Raw genomic sequence first — 19277 nt, forward strand, 5'->3', positions numbered from 1 at the left:
AATAAAATGTATTTTAAAAAGAAAGAAAGAAAGAAAGAAAGAAAGAAAGAAAGAAAGAAAGGAAAGAAAAGCCCTAAGAAAGAAAGGAAGGAAGGAAGGAAGGAAGGAAGGAAGGAAGGAAGGAAGGAAGGAAGAAAGAAAGAAAGAAAGAAAGAAAGAAAGAAAGAAAGAAAAGAAAAGAAAAGAAAAGCCCTAACTGGTTTGGCTCAGTGGATAGAGCGTCGGCCTGTGGACTGAAAGGTCCCAGGTTCGATTCCGGTCAAGGGCGTGTACCTTGGTTGGGGCACATCCCCAGTAGGGGGTGTGGAGGAGGCAGCTGATCGATGATCCTCTCTCATAAATGTTTCTAGCTCTCTATCCCTCTCCCTTGCTCTCTGTAAAAAAATCAGTAAAATGTATTTTTTTTAAAAAGAAAATGCAAGGTTAGAAGTGAAAGCCACAATGCTGACATCTATGACTCATTTTGTTGAGTGTAACACATGCTTCACCCTTCCTAGCGGTTGACAGTGATCTGACCCCACCTTGTCAGTCGCAGAAAGAGAAGCGAGGGCACACCCACCCACTGGGAGATGCTACAGCTGAACGGGCTGACTCGGGCAGGCGCACTGAGCATATCTCAGTGACAGGCCCTGCAAGAGGAGGCCATCTGGGCTCTGCAAACAGGAGAGAGCGTGGGAGAGGCCTGGCTCAGAGTCCGGCGCATGAGCATACCTGGCGTGGTGCAGTCTTCCACTCTCACAGTTGGACAGAATCAGATAATCAGGAAGGAAGAGCAGCTCTGACTCACTTCTGGTTTCCTCGGTGGCTATGGTAGTAGAGTGTGGGTCATCTCTTGGCAAGGGGGAGCTGACAGCATGGGCGGTGTGGAGGAAGCTGGCAGGGGACGGCTGGAGGGAGGAGGGCGTGTGAGTGAGGCTCTCCACGGAATCTGCCGGAGGAATCATTTCCCAGGTTAACGGTTAGGAATGGCTAGAACACTCACCAGCAATTTCTCAAACAGCATTTCAAGAAGCCAAAGAGAAGATGCAAATCACAGCTGGTGTTTGTACTGATGGAGGAGACCATTTCCCCAAGCTATAAACAATGTCTGGGAAAGGGGGCCAATGTTCCAAGAGTGAAGTGTTGAATCAATTAAGAGGGGGAAAAAAAAACCACCCCAAGCATTCATGGTATAAAAATCTGCAGTTAAATAGTCTACACACAGCTTCTTTATGGCCTGCAGCCTCAGGCCTGCATCACTATTTATTCAGTCAAAAAAAATTTATATATATATATATATGTGTGTGTGTGTGTGTGTGTGTGTGTATTTATGCATGTCAGATACATATGTATGTACTATGTGTGTACTTACATATGCATTTTTATGTATACTGAGTGGCCAGATTATTATGATCTCTGAACGTATAATAATCTGGCCACTCAGTGTATATCCTATATAATAAAAGGCTACTATGCAAATTGTCCCTGTGACCAGGAATTCGATTGGCAGGCAGGCCAGCCAACTGCAAATGTCCCCCATCCATGCACAAATTTAAACACTGGGCCTCTAATATACATACATATATATTAGAGGCCTCTAATATACATACTAATATACATACTAATATACATACATAATATATTCACACACACACACACACACACACACACACTGTGTGGGCAGATAATTATGTGTTCAGAGATCATAATAATCTGGCCACGCAGTGTATGTACACATGTATAGATGTCTATGTCTACAAGAACAGGCGAAAGTACATTTACGGTAGTGAGCATGGAAAACTTAGCTTATTATTATTTTTTCTAATATATTTTTATTGACTTCAGGTAGGTAGGGAGAGGGAGAGATAGAAACATCAATGATGAGAGAGAATCATTGGTCAGCTGCCTCCTGCACACCCCACACCTAGGATCGAGCCCACAACCTGGGTATATGCCCCTGGTTTATGGCTTGAGGCTCAACCACTGGGCCATGCTGGCTAGGCAAATTTATCCTTGTATAATTATTTATTCTTATATCTTTTCCATGCAAACAACTTTAAACAAGTTTTGCCCACCCCTCTATATGGGACACCTACTTTGCACCTAATATGGACCCAGAACTGTTTCAACTTTGCCAATTCAGCCGAGACAGAGACTCTGCCCTTACTGTCCTCCCCAGGAGACAGACAAGTGACACATAAATAAAGGACACTGTTGATGATAGAGTGTTAGTGACGTAGAAGGAACAGGAAGGGGGAAATGGGGCGTTGTGATGGTTAGTGTAGCCCACATCTCTCAAGGAGCATAACATCCAGAGACTCCCAACGAAAAGCCTGCTTCTACTTCCCCTTTGAACCAAGCTGGCAGGAGTTCAGAACTCCGGAGGCAGGGTGACTCAGAACGACCCGGGTTCAAGTCCAGGCTCTGCTGTCTAGCTGTCGTGAACGTGGGCAATTTAGCTTCCTGCTCCGAGTTCCCTCCCCGTACAGCGGAGACGCAGGAGGGATCTAGGCTGAGACCAGCTCATGTGCAAAAGCATTTAGCAGAGCTCCCGGCCGGAGTCTGCACCATGTGCCGCCTGCCCCTGCTGCCGGAGCCACAACCCAACTCGATGTGTGAAAAGCCACAGAACGCACTTTGGGTGTGGCTCTCCAGCGAAGAGGACTCTGTCCTCACATCCTTCTAAACACGCAGGGGAGATCCACGGAATAAAAGAGGTCAGAGGGGGTTTCTGGCTTCCTCCAGCTTCGTGCCAGAGCTTTCCATTTCCTGCCCGGGGCCTTCCTCATTCCTGTTCCTCTCTGAATATTAGGAAACATGTTATGTATGTCTGTTGTAGGATAACTCCTGGGCGAGGAAAGGGAGAGAGGAAACACATAGCAGGACACACAAAGATATATCTAGTTGGGGCTGGAGGTAGGGTGGCGGGGAGCGAGCGACAAGGCCAGAGGGAGTCTGCTTGCCCGCCATGCGACAGGCCAGCCAGGGCACACTCACTGCCACCCACTAATAAGCTTCGCCTGTTGTAGCAAGGACAAAGAGCTCGCCGTCACTTCATTTCCTTTTATCTGAGTGCTGTCAAAGCCCAACAATGTGCCTGAATAGCCTCACTTAATAAGCTTCCATGAAAAAAAAAAAAAAAAAAAAAAAAAGGCCCTAGCTGGTTTGGCTTAATGGCTAGAGCGTTGACCTGTAGACTGAAGGGTCCCGGGTTCCATTCCAGTCAAGGGCACATGCAAGCTCAATCCCCAGTAGGGGGCGTGCAGGAGGCAGCCGACCAGTGGTTCTCTCTCATCATGGATGCTTCTCTCTCTCTCCCTTCCTCTCTGAAATCAATAATAATATGTTTTGTTTATTTTGTTGTTGTTGTTGTTGTTGTTTTAAAGGGGGGGGGTAGGGGGGACTTCATCCTGAAGAAACACTTTCACATGCTTGTTGCAGAGATGCAGCTCTGACTCTCCACCGCCACCTAGCGTTCCATGTAGGTACTTCAGCGGCTGGTGCTAAGCATACAGGGACAGTGGAAATGTTGAAGCAACTGTTGACCACAGGATCCAAGAGTAAGGTTGTTGTCTACCAGACTAAGGGTACGAGAAATCAGGTGGGCCCGGCTAGTGTGGCTCAGTGGTTGAGCGGCGACCTATGAACTAGGAGGTCACAGTTCGATTCCCCGTCAGGGCAGTGTCCGGGTTGTGGGATTGATCCCGTGTGGGGTGTGCAAGAGGCAGCCAATCAATGATTCTATCATCATGGATGTTTCTATCTCTCTCCCCCTCTCCCTTCCTCTCTGAAGTCAATAAAAATAATTTTTAAGAAATCAGATGGGTTGAGGATCAGGGCATGCTGCTCGACACAAAACCCATGAAGGGGAGTGAATTGTAATCCTAGGGGCATTCCACTTGATAGATTACATAGAAAGGGCAGTGTGTGTGTGTGTGTGTGTGTGTGTGTGTGTGTGTGAGAGAGAGAGAGAGAGAGAGAGAGAGAGAGAGAGAGAGAGCATGAGAGCCCTAGCCGATTTGGCTTAATGGATAAAGCGTTGGCCTACAGACTGAAAGGTCCCAGGTTCGATTCTGGTCAAGGGTATGTACCTGGGTTGTGGGCACATCCCCAGTGGGAGGTGTGCAGGAGGCAGCTGATCGATGTTTCTAACCCTCTATCCCTCCCCCTTCCTCTGTAAAAAAATCAATAAAATATATACTTTTCAAAAAGAGAGCATGAGAAAATAAAGAGAGAAGGAGAAAGAGCCTTATGAATCATTTACTCCCACGGCACAGAAATGGCCCAGCATTAAAGTGGGACAAATTTCCCTTGCACAGACCTTGAGCCAATCGGAGATCTGAGGAAGTCTTCCCTACCTCTAATAAGTAGCCAAGTTCTGCCTTCTACCATCTAGTCCTAAGCAATCCAATAAGGAACAGAGAAGCTGGAGTTCCACGCATTTTTGAAAGACGGTGACACCAATATTTCCGAAGGATCAGCAGCAGCAGCTGCACAGGAAAAGTCAGCGCTCTATACAGGACATCCTCGCCCTGGGTTTACTTTCACTGAACGCATTCTCTGTGGCTTATGAGAGCAAAGGCACAGAGTGGCTTCGAGCCCGGCTGGTGTGGCTCAGTGGTTGAGTCTAGACCCATGAACCAGGAGGTCACGGTTCGATTCCCGGTCAGGGCACATGCCCGGGTTGCAGGCTCGATCCCCAGTAGGGGGCGCGCAAGAGGCAGCTGATCAATGATCTCTCGCATCATTGATGTTTCTATCTCTCCCTCTCCCTTCCTCTTCGAAGTCAATAAAAATATATTTTTTAAAAAATCAGGTGAAAGGGAGAAATTTCTGGTACTGTCTTTGGTGGGTAGAAACAGTTCTGATATAAATTAGCCGGCCAGCCCTAATCGGTTTGGCTCAGTGGATAGAGCGTCGGCCTGCGGACTGAAAGGTCCCGGGTTCGATTCTGGTCAAGGGCATGTACCTTGGTTGCGGGCACATCCCCAGTAGGGGGTGTGCAGGAGGCAGCTGATTGATGTTTCTCTCTCATCGATGTTTCTAACTCTCTATCCCTCTCCCTTCCTCTCTGTAAATAAATAAATAAATAAATAAATAAATAAATAAATAAATAAAATATATTTAAAAAGAAATAACATTAGCCGGCCACCCCTGCAGCCCCAGGAAGCCGGACTCTGCTCTCACCTGCAGCATCCTGCAGGTGGCCGAGGTTGCAGACTTGGCTGATGCTGTGGACCCACACTTGCATCTCCTCCTCGGTCTTGGCCACCAGATAGAACGTACGCGAAGTGGTCTTCACGATGAACACGAAGTGATTCTGGAACTCCTTCCGGACGAAGCCAGGGCCCGCATGCTTCCACACGGCGCACTCGCTCAGGTCGATCACGCGGATGGGCTTGCTGGAGTGCTTGTTGCGGTAATACTCCAGCACGTCGGGGTTGCCGCTCATGCGGCCCCGCCGGAGGACGAACCAGCGCTTGCGCCAGGCCTGCAGGGAGCAAGGCAACAAGGAGTTACTGGACCAATCCAATCCCTCCTGCCTCTCCCTCTGCCAAGCACCCATTACATGACAAGGACAGCAAAAGGTCCATCGGCCGTTCGAACGATGAAACGCAAAGCCCACCCTGTTAGTGTGCCACCTTCAAGTCTGCTTCATTCTTTTTCTTAATATGTTTTATTGATTTTATACAGAAAAGAAGGGAGAGGGACAGAGAGCTAGAAACATGGATGAGAAATATAGGTCAGCTGCCTCCTGCACACCCCCCACCGGGGGAGGGACAGAGAGCTAGAAACATCGATGAGAGAGAAATATCAATCAGCTGCCTCCTGCACACCCCCCACCGGGGATGTGCCCGCCACCAAGGTACATGCCTTTGACCGGAATTGAACCTGGGACCCTTCAGTTCACAGGCCGATGCTCTATCCACTGAGCCAAACCGGTTTTGGCTGCTTTATTTTTTTTGTTGTTATTAATCCCCACCTGAAGATATCTTCCCGTTGCTTTTTAGAGAGAGTGGAAGGGAGGGGGAGGGGGGAAATGATGTGAGCCGTAGCCAGTTTGGCTCAGTGGATAGAGTGTTGGCCTGTGGACTGAGGGTTCGATTCTGGTCAATGACACATGCCCGGGTTGGGGGCTCAATCCCTAGTAGGGGGCGTGCAAGTGGCATCGGATTAACCATTCTCTTTCATCATATGTTTCCATCTCTTTCTCCCTCTCCTTTCCTCTCTGAGATCAATTTAAAAATTTTTTAAAAAAGAGACATCGGTGTGATAGAGACACATCAATTAGTTGCCTCCCCCATGGACCCTGAAGGGATGGAGGGGGGGGGGGGTTGAGTTTGCAACAGAGGTATAAGCCCTTGACTGAAATCCAACCCATGCTCTACCCATTGAGCCAAACCGGCTGGGTCTGGAGTCTGCTTTATTCAATGATGATAGGATGGGTCATTTTGGGGGAGTGTAGTCATAGGATTCCCACCCACAGGTTGAAGGACCAGAATTATACAATCAATACAGCAAAGGCATGTAATATAAATGTATTTATGCTCATGCCCCAAAACACACAAAACACCTTATTAATGAAGAACAAAAAGGAAGCTTTCTTATCATTATCTCAACCCCTAAGCCAATATCGTACATTAAAATCACATGCAAATCATGAGGGCTCACCGTTGTCAGTATTATCTGACGTTGTTATATAACTTCTAGAGAATTGCTCAATCAGAAAAACCATACACATTGGAGAGGAGAGAGGATTACCATTATCTGATGTTGATGATTATCTTTCTATAATACCCCCAAGATGATTAAAATGCAAATAGAGTTCCAAGAGAATTAAGTAACCCGTGGCTAGTTAGATTTCTTTCTTTTAAAAAAATATTTTTTTTTATTGAATTTTTACAGAGAGGAAGAGAGATAGAGAGCTAGAAACATCAATGAGAGAGAAACATTGATCAGCAGCCTTTTACATCCCCACTGGGGATATGCCCACAACCAAGATACATGCCCTTGACCGGAATCGAACCTGGGACCCTTCAGTCCGCAGGCCAACGCTCTATCCACTGAGCCAAACCTGTTTCGGCTAGTTAGATTTCTTATATGAGAACACCATGTTCTAAGTCTTTTACCACAACCCCTTTAATCTCCAAAACTATACTATGGGAGATATTCTTATTTTATGTCCATGTTATGTCTGAAAAATCTGAGAGATGAACTAATGTGCCCACGGTCATACAGCTACGGCGTAACAAGAAATGGGTTTGAGCTCAAGTGAGGGTCAAAGGATCAGTAATGAATGTGAAGTACAAAAAGTATAGAGGGCCAAAACCGGTGTGGCTCAGTGGATAGAACATGGGCCTGCGGACTGAAAGGTCTCAGGTTCGATTCCGGTCCAGGGCATGTACTTGATTGCGGGCACATCCCCAGTAGGAGGTGTGCAGGAGGCAGCTGATCCATGTTTCTCTGTCATTGATGTTTCTATCTCTCTCCCTTCCTCTCTATAAAAAAATCAATATATATATATATATATATATATATATATATATATATATATATATATATATATATATTTTTTTTAAGTATAGAGAGTTTGCAACCAATTCTTTCTGATGTCTGACTGTAAAGGGGAGAACTCCAGGCCCAAGGAATTATTTTTTAAACATGGAAGGCACACACATTTTCCCCCACACCTAAATCACAGTGTTTCTCAACCACAGAATGAAATGCCCTACAGGACATCAGCAAACCAATGAGTTTTGCTTGGCCAGGAACTGTCTGGCCTGCAACCATCAGCGCCCTGTTGACAACCACTGTAACAATTGACAGGAACTTTCCTTCGTGCAGTAAAACTCTTAGAAAGAGTCCATCTTGAGATAAGATGATCTGGCAAAGCTTAGTACGTGCTCAAGAAAGAAACAACCCTGGCCAGTGTGGTTCAGTGGGTTGGACGTCACCCCATGCTCCAAAGGTTGCTGGTTCCATTACTGGTCAGGGCACAGGCTCGGGTTGTGAGCTCGATCCCCATTACGGGGCATGCAGGAGGCAGCCAATTGATGCTTTGCTCTCACATCAATGTTTCTCTCTCTCTCCCTCTCCCTTGCTCTCTTTCTAAAAAATAAAAATGAATAAAAATACTAGGGTTGGGGGAAGAGAATGAAACCAGTGCTGAGAGAAGGGCAGACTGTTGCGCATGCCACTGGAGCTACTGAGGAGGAACTTAAGACTCTGCGGCTCCCCACTCACCCTTGACCTAGAATGTTTGCTGCAGACAGTCCCAAGAAGATGCGCAAATTCCAAGGAATAAATAGATAGCTACCTTTTGGGTATGAGGCCTGGGGAAAGACGTATTTGCAAGTGACCATAGCCACACTAGTTTTGTTGTTGTTTTTAATCCTCACCTGAGAATATTTTTTCCATTGATTTTGAGAGAGGGTGGAAGAGAGAGGGAAAGACAGAGAGAAACACATAGACTGGTTGCCTCCTGCACCTGCCAAGAATCGAACCCTGGACCCTTGGGTCTACAGGCTGATGCTCTATCCACAGAGCCAAGCCAGCTAGGGCACTGGTCAGCGAACTCATTAATCAACCGAGCCAAATATCAACAGTACAACGATTGAAATTTCTATTGAGAACCGAAAACCGACTTCTGCGCATGGACCACGAAGTTTCAATCAGTAGGTACGCGCCCACACGTGGTATTTTGTGGAAGAGCCACACTCAAGGGGCCAAAGAGCCACATGTGGCTCTCGAGCCGCAGTTTGCCGACTGCCGGGCTAGGGCCATAGCCACACCATTCTGAGAGCCCTCAGGATCTGTAAACTTCCATGCCATGTCCCGGAGGCAGGGAGAAAGAAGTGAGGATGCTCCGAGTCCCTTCTCTTTGCCGTTCGGTGCCCTTTGACCAGTGCCCACCACCTGCCCAGCCCCTGGCCAGCACGGAGTGCAGGCCAAGGGAACAGGCTAAGGGAACAGGCCGAATGGCCGCCAGTGGGCCTTTCTCCCATCGGAGGGGCCCGATGTTGCAGTTGGCAAATGCAAGTGGAGAGATTTATGCTCTGTGGTTTGTGCTGCTGTGCAGTGGCATGTGTGACAGCAGGAAATGCGGGGTTCTGCCAGGAGGCATGGTGACCACGGGGACAGGAAGTCTTTTATATCTCTAGCTGAGGCCTGACACATGTATAAGACCCACCAGCTTGGACCGAGAGAACAGGGGGAAAGGGAAAGCCACCGTTTGGAGTGTTCTCCCCCCTCCCCCGCTCCCTGGCCAGGAAATGAGATCTGGGGCAGCAGAGAATCTGATAAAGCCCCGAAGAGGGGAAGGCCCGTGGGCACAAAGGACCCGCGATTATGCCTCCGAAGGAAAAGCGCTTTTGAGCCTGTGGCAGGGGCGGCCGTCAGAAGGAGGGCAGTTGGAGTGCTCCATGTCGGGTTGGGCCAGGAGGGGAGAGGGACAGAGAGTTAGAAACATCCATCAGCTGCCGCCTGCACACCCCCTGCTGGGGATGTGCCCACAACCAAGGTACATGCCCTTGACCGGAATCGAACCTGGGACCCTTGAGTCTGCAGGCCGACGCTCTATCCACTGAGCCAAACCAGCTAGGGCTTTTTCAATTTTTTAAAAAAATATTTGATTTTTGTTCATCCTCAACCGAGTATCTTTTTCCATTGATTTTTTTTTTTTTTTGAGAGAGAGAGACAGAGAGGGAGGGAGGAAGGGAGGAGGACAGAGGGAGAGATATTGATGTGAGACATACATTGATTGGTTGTCTCCCTAGGGATCAAACCTGCAACAAAGGTATGTGCCCTTGGCCACAGTCGAACCCAGGACCCTTCAGTCTTCGGGGCTGATGCTCTATCCACTGAGCCAAGCCAGCTAGGGCAGTGGTCAGCAAACTCATTGTCAACGGAGTCAAATATCAACAGTACAATGAACATTTCTTTGAGAGCCGAAAACGGACTTCTGCCCATGGGCTAAGAAGTTTCAATCGCACTGTACCTGCGCACCCGCACGTGGTATTCTGTGGAAGAGCCACACTCAAGGGGCCAAAGAGCCGCATGGGGCTTGAGAGCCACAGTTTGCCCACCACTGAGCTAGAGCAGTTCTTGTTTTGAAAGTGGGAGGAATGAGCATGTTTGTATGCTCACGGGAGTAATCCAGGAGGGAGAGCAAAATGAATGATGCCATAAACTCCCGTAGCAAAAACATGGGATTGAATGGAGTGGAGACTAACCCGTGAGGAAAGGAGCTCCAGAGAGGCTGTGAGTTTACAGTGAGGGAGACGGGAAATGTGGGCAGTGCCTGAGGCAGACAGGAGCACAAGGCCTTGTCCTGGTGTCCCCTGTGAAGATGGGCCTCCCTGTGACAACGTGGGCCCAAGAAGGGGCCTTGGCAATTAAAGAATGTCACATATGCCCTAGCCGGTGTGGCTCAGTGGGTAGAGCGTCAGCCTGTGGACTCAAGGGTCCCAGGTTTGATTCCGGTTAAGGGCGTGTACCTTGGTTGCGGGCACATCCTCAGTAGGGGGTGTGCGGGAGGCAGCTGATCCATGTTTCTCTCTCATCGATGTTTCTAACTCTCTTCCCTCTGCCTTCCTCTCTGCAAAAAAAAAAAAAATCAATAATATATATATATTTTTTTAAAAAGAATGTCACATATGCCTGCTAAGGAAAGTTTTTATGTTGAGCCTGGGCTACCCCACACTTTCCAAAGGGCACTTTGGTATGGATACGTGAAGAGGAGGGGGTTAGAACTACTATGTTTCCCCCAAAATAAGACATCCTCCGAAAATAAGACCTACTTACAGGTTTCCTTCTGAGTGAAATATAAGGCATCCCCCCGAAAATAAGCACACCCCCCCCCAGGCTCTGTCTCAGAATGAAAATTAATTTACCGCCCCGACTGGTGTCTAGCAACCAGTGACGTTACGTGGAGTCCTGACGTCACTGCTGTGTGGAGGGCGGAGCGGACAGTTGCATTGCAAATGCACTGCGAGCAGGCTACCTTGACAAGAAGCACTCATTTAAAGACAGTGCTATTGCTAAACATGAGAGAGTTGGCCCACTGATTCTGAAAGAAATGGAGGCACAAGAAATTCACCAGGAAATTCAGGAATTGGATTGTTATGATGATGTTCCAGAAGATGATGACATGATTGTCATTGAATAAATGAGTAAATTCTTGATACCGTAGGATTCACACTTTGTCTGGTTTGTGTTGACAACTACTGTACTGCCGTACCGTATACAGGTAATAAATTTCCTTTATTTTCATTTAACAATAAAAGTGTACCGTATTCTTCTTCATGGAAAAATAAGACATCCCCTGAAAATAAGACCTAGCGCATCTTTGAGACCAAAATTAATATAAGACACTGTCTTATTTTCGGGGAAACAGGGTATGAAATGGGCCTGGCCCACGTGGCTCAGAGGTTGAGTGTTGACCTATGAACCAGGAGGTCACTATTCGATTCCTAGTCTGGGCACACACCTGGGTTGTGGGCTGGATCCCTAGTACGGGGCACGCAGGAGGCCGCCGATCAGTGATTCTTTCTCATCATTGATGCTTCTCTCTCTCCCTCTCCCTTCCTCTCTGAAACCAATTTAAAAAAGATTTTAAAAAGAAGAAATATGACCCGAAGCCGGTGTGGCTCAGTGGATAGAGCGTCGGTCTGTGGACTGAGGGGTCCCGGGTTCGATTCCGGTCAAGGGCATGTACCTTGGTTGCGGGCACACCCCAGTAGGGGGTGTGCAGGAGGCAGCTGATCGATGTTTCTCTCTCATCGATATTTCTAGCTTTCTGTCCTTCTCCCTTCATCTTTGTAAAAAATCAATAAAATATATATATATTTTAAAAGAATTAGAAATATGAAATGGGTGGATTCATAGGGTACTGAGTACTGAGCAGGCCAGTAGGTGTGGCAACCAGGAGCGGTGGGCGTGCAAAGACGAGAATGACATGGCTACGTCTGGTTTTCAGTCCTTCGTTCAACAAGTACCTGTTAACTAGGCCGCTGACATGCTGGACACAGTGCAGAGACTGAGGAAACGGAGGTGAGCAAGCCACAGGCCCTGTCGCTGCCTTGTGGGCAGCAGGGGAAGTGGGCAGATGGATAAACAGACAATTGCAGTCAGCGAGATAAGCGCTATGATAAGGAGAAGCCAGAATGCTATGGCAACACGCAAGAGAGGCGTCGCTATCAGATCGGTGGGTCTAGGAAAGCTTCCAGAGGAAACGATGGCGGAGTTAAGACTGAAGGGGGCTGAGGGCTCAGCGTGTGTCAGTGCAGGTAGTCTGGCAGCGCCATGAGGCAAGCAGAACGGAAAGAAAAGAACTGTCGCACTCAGTAACCCCAGGAGGATGCGGCATAAGGTTCACGCTAAATCAGGCAAGCTAATCAGCACGCTCTCCCTCGGGGGGTTTTAAATCTCTACGTAAGAGCTGTAATTATGCAAAAGCAGAAATGACGCCTTCTTGAAACTCTCTGTGAAGGAGGCGGAAGCAGAGGCTGCCTCCAGTCCTGTCCCATCCGGCTGATCGGCTTCTGGAAGTGGGAGACATGTGACTGACAAGGAGTCATCCATATCAGAATGAAGCTGGGTCCTATGAAACAGTGCCACCGGAAGTCATCGAAGAAGAACGGTCCCATCAAGCCTGGCAGGTGTGGCTCAGTGGTTGAGCTTCAAACTATGAACCCAAAGGTCATTGGTTTGAATCCTGGTCAGGGCACATGTACAGGAGGCAGCCAATCAATGATTCTCATCACTAATGTGTTGGGTTTTTTTTCTCTCTCTCTCTTTCTTCTCCCTTCCTCTCTGAAATTAATAAAAATATCTATATATATATATAAAAGCCTAGGCCACATGTGTCAAACACAAGGCCCGCAGGCCAAATCCGTCCCACCAGGCCTTGCAATGTGGCCCGCACCGCGCTGTCATCACTGCACTCCGCTGCGTTTCCATCACAATGACAGTTTATGACTGTTCAGTAAACCATTCGGCCCGCGATTTAGGCTGGATTTTAGATTTTGGCCCCTTCTCTGATTGAGTTCGACACCTCTAGCCTAGGCGATCATTATGACAGAACTAGAACGACTGGTTGCTATGATGCACACTGACCACCAGGGGGCAGACGCTCAACACGGGTGCTGCCCCCTGGTGGTCAGTGCGCTCCCAGAACAGGAGTGCTGCTCAGCCAGGAGCTGGACTCATGTGGCTGGCAAGCGCAGTGGTGGTGGCAGTAAGGATGGTGAGCTAAGCAGTAAGGAACGAGCAGGAGGCTGGTTAGGAGTGAGGGGTCCCGGATTGCAAGAGGGTTTTTCAACTGCCAGGCTGAGGCCCCCAACCCCCAGCCCCCAGCCCCCAGCCTCCGCATGCACAAATTTCATGCATCGGGCTGCTAGTATTTTTTTTTTAGAGAAGTTACATCCAAAGGACATGGGAGCTAACCTGCAGAAGTTCCCACTGGCCAAAGAGGGGGCAATTTGAGCTTTAATAAGTATAATGATGGCCGAAGCCGGTTTGGCTCAGTGGATAGAGCGTCGGTCTGTGGACTGAAAGGTCCCAGGTTCGATTCCAGTCAAGGGCATGTACATTGATTGCGGGCACATCCCCGGTGGGGGGTGTGCAGGAGGCAGCTGGTCGTTGTTTCTCTCTCATCGACGTTTCTAGCTCTATCTCTTTCCCTTCCTCTGTAAAAAAATCAATAAAATATTTTTTTAAATGTTAATTTCCTTCAGTATTTTAAATTCAAATGCAATAATAAAGAATTTTCTACTTAAAAAAAATAAGTATAATGATGATAGTGGCTTCAAACCCATCAACATGTTTAAATCTGTGTGTTCTTGTGAAAGTACCAAATAAAAAAACTTCTCATCCTCAAAGGTTGTGAGGGGACCACTTCGTTATCTTGCAAACTGGTAAGTAAGGGGCAAGAAGTGAACATTAGCCTGCCTTTCCAGATAAGCCATCCCAGAGAGCAGATGAAGGGAAAGGGAAATACCTTCTTATAAATGTCTTCTAATATGGACCAGAGCAACAGAGGCCAGGCCCGGAGCAGCCAGGCCCGGAACAGCTTGCTCCTCGCCTGCCCCTGCCCCACAGCTGCCTCTCAGACATGGCTGGAAATTTTTGCGAGAACTTGAGGGTCTGCTGAATCAAGTAATGAGGCTTAGATCTGGATGTGTTGAGTTAATATAGTGCTGGGGTGTTGATCTGTGAGTGCCTTGGGTGGGGCCTGGATGAGGCTGGTTGACCTATTTGGAAATGTCTTTTGTGTGAAGTGTATCATTGGGCATGTGGAGGTATTATTGATATGAGAAAATGCTAAGTAACTGATTTACTATCTGAAAAGGGATTTACTATCGGGGAAAGGGAGGGAGGAAGAGACTGAACATGAACTGTGCACCTATGGATGAGGACAATGGGGGATGGGGAGGGGGCGGAGGGTGGGGTGGGAACCTGGTGGAGGGGGGAAGAAATGAGGAACCTTTGTAATAATATGAACAATAAAGATTTATTTATAAATAAATAAATAAATAAATAAATGTCTTCTAATAAACGGGAACAAATAGTAGAACTAGAGTACCGCCATTTTGTGATGGCCAGTGAATGAATAGGTGTAAGTACTAAGCATCAACAGTGGCCAACTCAGGAAGAGGAACAAGCAGACACTGTACCTTTAACAGCCTGGCATAAGGTAAAAGCCATATTGAGGGAAATTCTGCAGCCCAAAGTTCTTTAGTAGATAAATGATAAGAAAGTGCATGAGGTGGGAAATCTATGCATCACTTGACACTTAAAGGATGTGACAAAAATATTTCTAGGTCACCCGGCCAGCACTGACCTATGAACCAGGAGGTCACGGTTTGATTCCAGTCAAGGCCCGAGGTGTGGGCTCGATCCCCAGTAGGGGGCGTGCAGGAGGCAACCGATCAAAGATTCTCTCTCATCACTGATGTTTCTCTCTCTCCCTCCCTCTCCCCTCCTCTCTAAAATCAATAAGAATGTATTTAAAATTTTTTTCAATGTCTTAGAGTAAATTATAATGTGTACAGGACGGCCATTTGAGTGATAAAAACATAAAAGTCATTTTCTGAACCATACATTTTTAAAGTATGGTTTGCTATATCTATGTTTTCTTTTTTTATTTCTTTTTATTTTTTATTTAATATATTTTATTGATTTTTTACAGAGAGGAAGGGAGAGAGATAGTCAGAAACATCGATGAGAGAGAAACATCGATCAGCTGCCTCCTGCACACACACACACACACACACACACACACACACACACACCACTGGGGATGTGCCTGCAACCAAGGTACATGCCCTTGACCGGAATTGAACCTGGGACCTTTCAAGTCTACAGGCCGACGCTCTATCCACTGAGCCAAACCGGTTAGGGCTATGTCTTCTTTTATGATAACAAGGATTTTAAAACAATCCCTCCGGAGAGGACATATTCATGGATACATTCGATAAACATTTTCTGAGCCCTAGCCTGTTTTGCTCAGTGGTTAGACCGGGTTCGATTCCAGTCAAGGGTGCATACCTCGATTACAGGCTGGATGTGTGTGGAGGCAACCGATCAATATGTCTCTCTCACATTGATTCTCTCTCTCTCTCTACCTCCCTTCCACTCTCCCTAAAAATCAATGGGAAAATAACCTCAGGTGAGGATTAAAATAAACAAAACAACGAAACTCCACATTACTGAGTGTCTATGATGTGCCAGGCACTGTGCACAAAAGGTGCTGGGTCGTCAGGGGATTGGTGGGCTCGGGGACCTGGAAGATGTTTACATTCTACAAGTGCAGGGCCACAGGCTTCACAGCTGCGCCGGCTCCACCTTCTCCCCTCGGGCCTCCGCTGCCGGGCCGCCCCTGAGCAGCTCGGGAAGCCAAGCTGGAAAAGGGTGAGGTCAACAGTTCAGGAGAGACTGCGAAGATGAGCGTCTCCTGGGCCAAGAGGATCTAGAAAGCAGAATCCCCGTGCAAACAAGCACCCACAGTTATGACTCAGAGAAACAATACAAAAAAGGGGGGAGGGGGGAGGGGGAGAGGGGAGGGGGAGTCTGAATGGAAAGTCAGGAGACCTGCATTTGAATTTGGATTCTACTTTACTTTTTTTTTTTTTTTAATGTTTGTGGTTTTGTGGTTTTAAAAAAATATATTTTATGGATTTCTTTACAGAGAGGAAGGGAGAGGGAAGAGAGTTAGAAACATCGATGAGAGAGAAACATCGATCAGCTGCCTCCTGCACACCCCCCACTGGGGATGTGCCTGCAATCAAGGTACATGCCCTTGACCGGAATCCAACTTGGGACCCTTGAGTCCACAGGCCAATGCTCTATTCACTGGGCCAAACCGGTTAGGGCATTTTTTAAAATGTATTATTGATTTCAGAGAGGAAGGGAGAGGGAGAGAGAGAGAGAAACATTCACTGATGAGAGAGAATCATTCATCGGCTGCCTCCTGCACGCCCCTGACTGGGGATCTAGCCTACAACCCAGGCGCGTGCCCTTGACCGGGAATCAAACTGTGATCTCGATGCTCAACCACTGAGCCATGCCAACCGGGCGGATTCTACTTCAGACTTTCTGGGTGACCTTGAGCAATGAACTTGACTGCTGTGAACCTCAATCCTGTCATTTGTGAAGGAAGATAATAAACCGTGTTGAGCCTCCCGTTTGCTGTAATTGCAATGACCTAATGAGAATGGGTAGAAAACGTTATTGATCTAAAGGTAGGTTATAAAATGACAGTTGGATTGGTGGTCGCCAGGACACAAAGCTGCTTCTCTCTGCTTCCTCGCTGTGCACTGATGGCCTCCAAGGAAGGGCTATCTAGGTTCGCTTTTTATGGAATTGTTAGAGGAATAATGGAATTTCATCCTCCTGACAATAAGTTATGTGTCCTTCTTCTCTTAAACCAATCCAACTTGCAGATTTCACCATTTTCTTTATGTGTGTGTGTGTGTGTGTGTGTGTGTTATTCATTTCAGAGAAGAAGGGAGAAGGAGAGAGATATATAAACATCAATGATGAGAATCATCGATTGGCTGCCTCCTGCATGCCCCGCCACCAGGGATTAAGCCCAAAACCCAGGAATGTGTCCTTGACTGGAATCGAACTCGGGAACCTTCAGTCCGCAACCCAATGCTCTATCCACTGAGCCAAAGCAGCTAGGGCTTCATCACTTTCTTGATCAAGAGTGACCCACTAGCCCTAGCTGGTGGTTTGCTCAGTGGATAGTGTCGGCCTGTGGACTGAAGGGTCCCAGGTTCGATTCCGGTCAAGGGCACATGCCTGGGTTGCAGGCTCAATTCCCCAGTAGGGGGTGTGCAGGAGGCAGATGATCAATGATTCTTGCTCATCACTGGTGTTTCTATTTCTCTCTCCCTCTCTGAAATCAATAAAAATATATTTAAAACAAAACAAACAAAAAACAAAAACTAGACCAAATTTATAAAACAACTATTTTTCAGACACTGAGCGGTAGTCAGTGCAGGGCTGTGGTAGGAATGAGAAGAGAAACAAAAGAAGGGAAGCCTGCCCTAGCCGGTATGGCTTAGTGGATAGAGCGTCAACCTGCGGACTAAATGGTCCCAGGTTCAATTCCGATCAAGGGCACATGCCCAGGTTGCAGGCTCCATCCCTAGTGGGGAGCATGCAGGAGGCAGCCAATCAATGATTCTCTCACGTCATTGATGTTTCTCTCTCTCTCCTCTCCCTTCCTCTCTGAAATCAATAAAAATATATTTTTTAAAAAAGAGGAGAAGCCCATGACCTTTCAGCCTGTAGTCACATTTCAAGACTGTAGTGCCAGGAGAGTACCCCGAACGGAGCACAGCAGCCTTGCAGAGTGGAGAAGACGCAGATCGGAATTCTGGACAGTTGAAGAGGCTGAAATTTGTCCAGCAAAACACTAGAGAGGAGGGTGCTATTTAAAGAAACAGCTCCCGAGATCTACATAGGAATACCCCCATGAGAGACTCTGGCTGATAGTAACATGCCCTTGTAGGGTGAAACCCCATGAGGGGAATCCAAAAACAACTACTGGGGTGAGGTGGGCGGGAGCAGGCAGAGATTAACCGAAGAACATGTATGTGTAACCAATGGACACAGACAACAGCACGGGGAAGGTCTGGGGTGGGATGGGGGTTGCGTGGAGGGTGGCAAAAAGGGAGGGAACGGGAGACATCTGTAACATTGTCAATAATTTAAAAAACAATTTTAAAACAAAACAAAAAACAAGCAACTACTGAAGACTCAAACTGAATAGCTGCTGGAAGTCACACAGGGCTGACAGACATTTGAGTTGTGACCAGCTAGTGAGGAGAAACCTGGGACATTCAGCTGACACTCTGAACTAGCCTAGAGTATGGGCTAATCTAGACCTAGCCTAAGAAAGCTTTAAACAGCAGTCTTGGAATGATGGAGCTGATCCTAATGTTATTAAACATAGTTTAAATCTTTTTTTAAATATATTTTATTGATTTTTTACAGAGAGGAAGGGAGAGGGATAGAGAGCTAGAAACATTGATGAGAGAGAAACATCCATCAGCTGCCTCCTGCACACCCCCTACTGGGGTTATGCCCGCAACCAAGGTATATGGCCTTGACCGGAATCGAACCTGGGAGCCTTAAGTCCGCAGGCCGACGCTTATCCACTGAGCCAAACCAGTTAGGGCAGTTTAAATCTTTTTAATGGAAGACAACAAAGTCTAGACAGACAACAGTATAAATATTTACAATGTAAAACACCCCAAAATATTATTAAAAATGAAAAGAGGCGGAAAATGTGGCTCATAATCAAGAGAAAGAATAGTCAATAGAAAGAGACCTAAAAATGACAGAGAAGCCGAAACCGGTTTGGCTCAGTGGTAGAGCATAGGTCTGCGGACTGAAAAGTCCTGGGTTCGATTCTGGTCAAGGGCATGTACTACCGGGGGTGTGCAAGAGGCAACTCAACTGGTCGATGTTTCTCTCTCATCGACGTTTCTAGCTCTCTATCCCTCTCCCTTCCTCTCTGTAAAAACTCAATAAAATATACTTTAAAATAAAATAAAATAAATAAAATAAAAATGACAGAGAAGATGGGATAAGACACGAATTTTATTTATTTTTATATATGTTTTTATTGATTTCAGAGAGGAGGGGAGAGGGAGAAATAGAAACATCAATGATGAGAATCATTGATCGGCTGCCTCCTGCATGCCCCACACTGGGAATCGAGCCCACAACCCCAGGCATGAACCCTTGACTGGAATCGAACCCGGGACCCTTGAGTCCACAGGCTG

At 47.1% G+C, this 19277-nt stretch overlaps 1 protein-coding gene across 1 annotated transcript in view; it reads right to left on the reverse strand.

The window, feature by feature from the left end:
• GAB3 (GRB2 associated binding protein 3) overlaps positions 1 to 19277 on the reverse strand; it is a 78458-nt gene that overhangs the window by 17922 nt on the left and 41259 nt on the right. Inside the window, exons 2-3 of the mRNA XM_036415820.2 lie at positions 5167 to 5470; positions 712 to 928 (exon numbers count right to left, since the gene is read on the reverse strand). Coding sequence (XP_036271713.1) covers positions 712 to 928; positions 5167 to 5470 — 521 coding nt within the window. The remainder of the gene's footprint in view (positions 1 to 711; positions 929 to 5166; positions 5471 to 19277) is intronic.

This window comes from Pipistrellus kuhlii, unplaced genomic scaffold, assembly GCF_014108245.1.
Source record: "Pipistrellus kuhlii isolate mPipKuh1 unplaced genomic scaffold, mPipKuh1.p scaffold_m20_p_51, whole genome shotgun sequence".
Classification (NCBI taxonomy): domain Eukaryota; kingdom Metazoa; phylum Chordata; class Mammalia; order Chiroptera; family Vespertilionidae; genus Pipistrellus; species Pipistrellus kuhlii.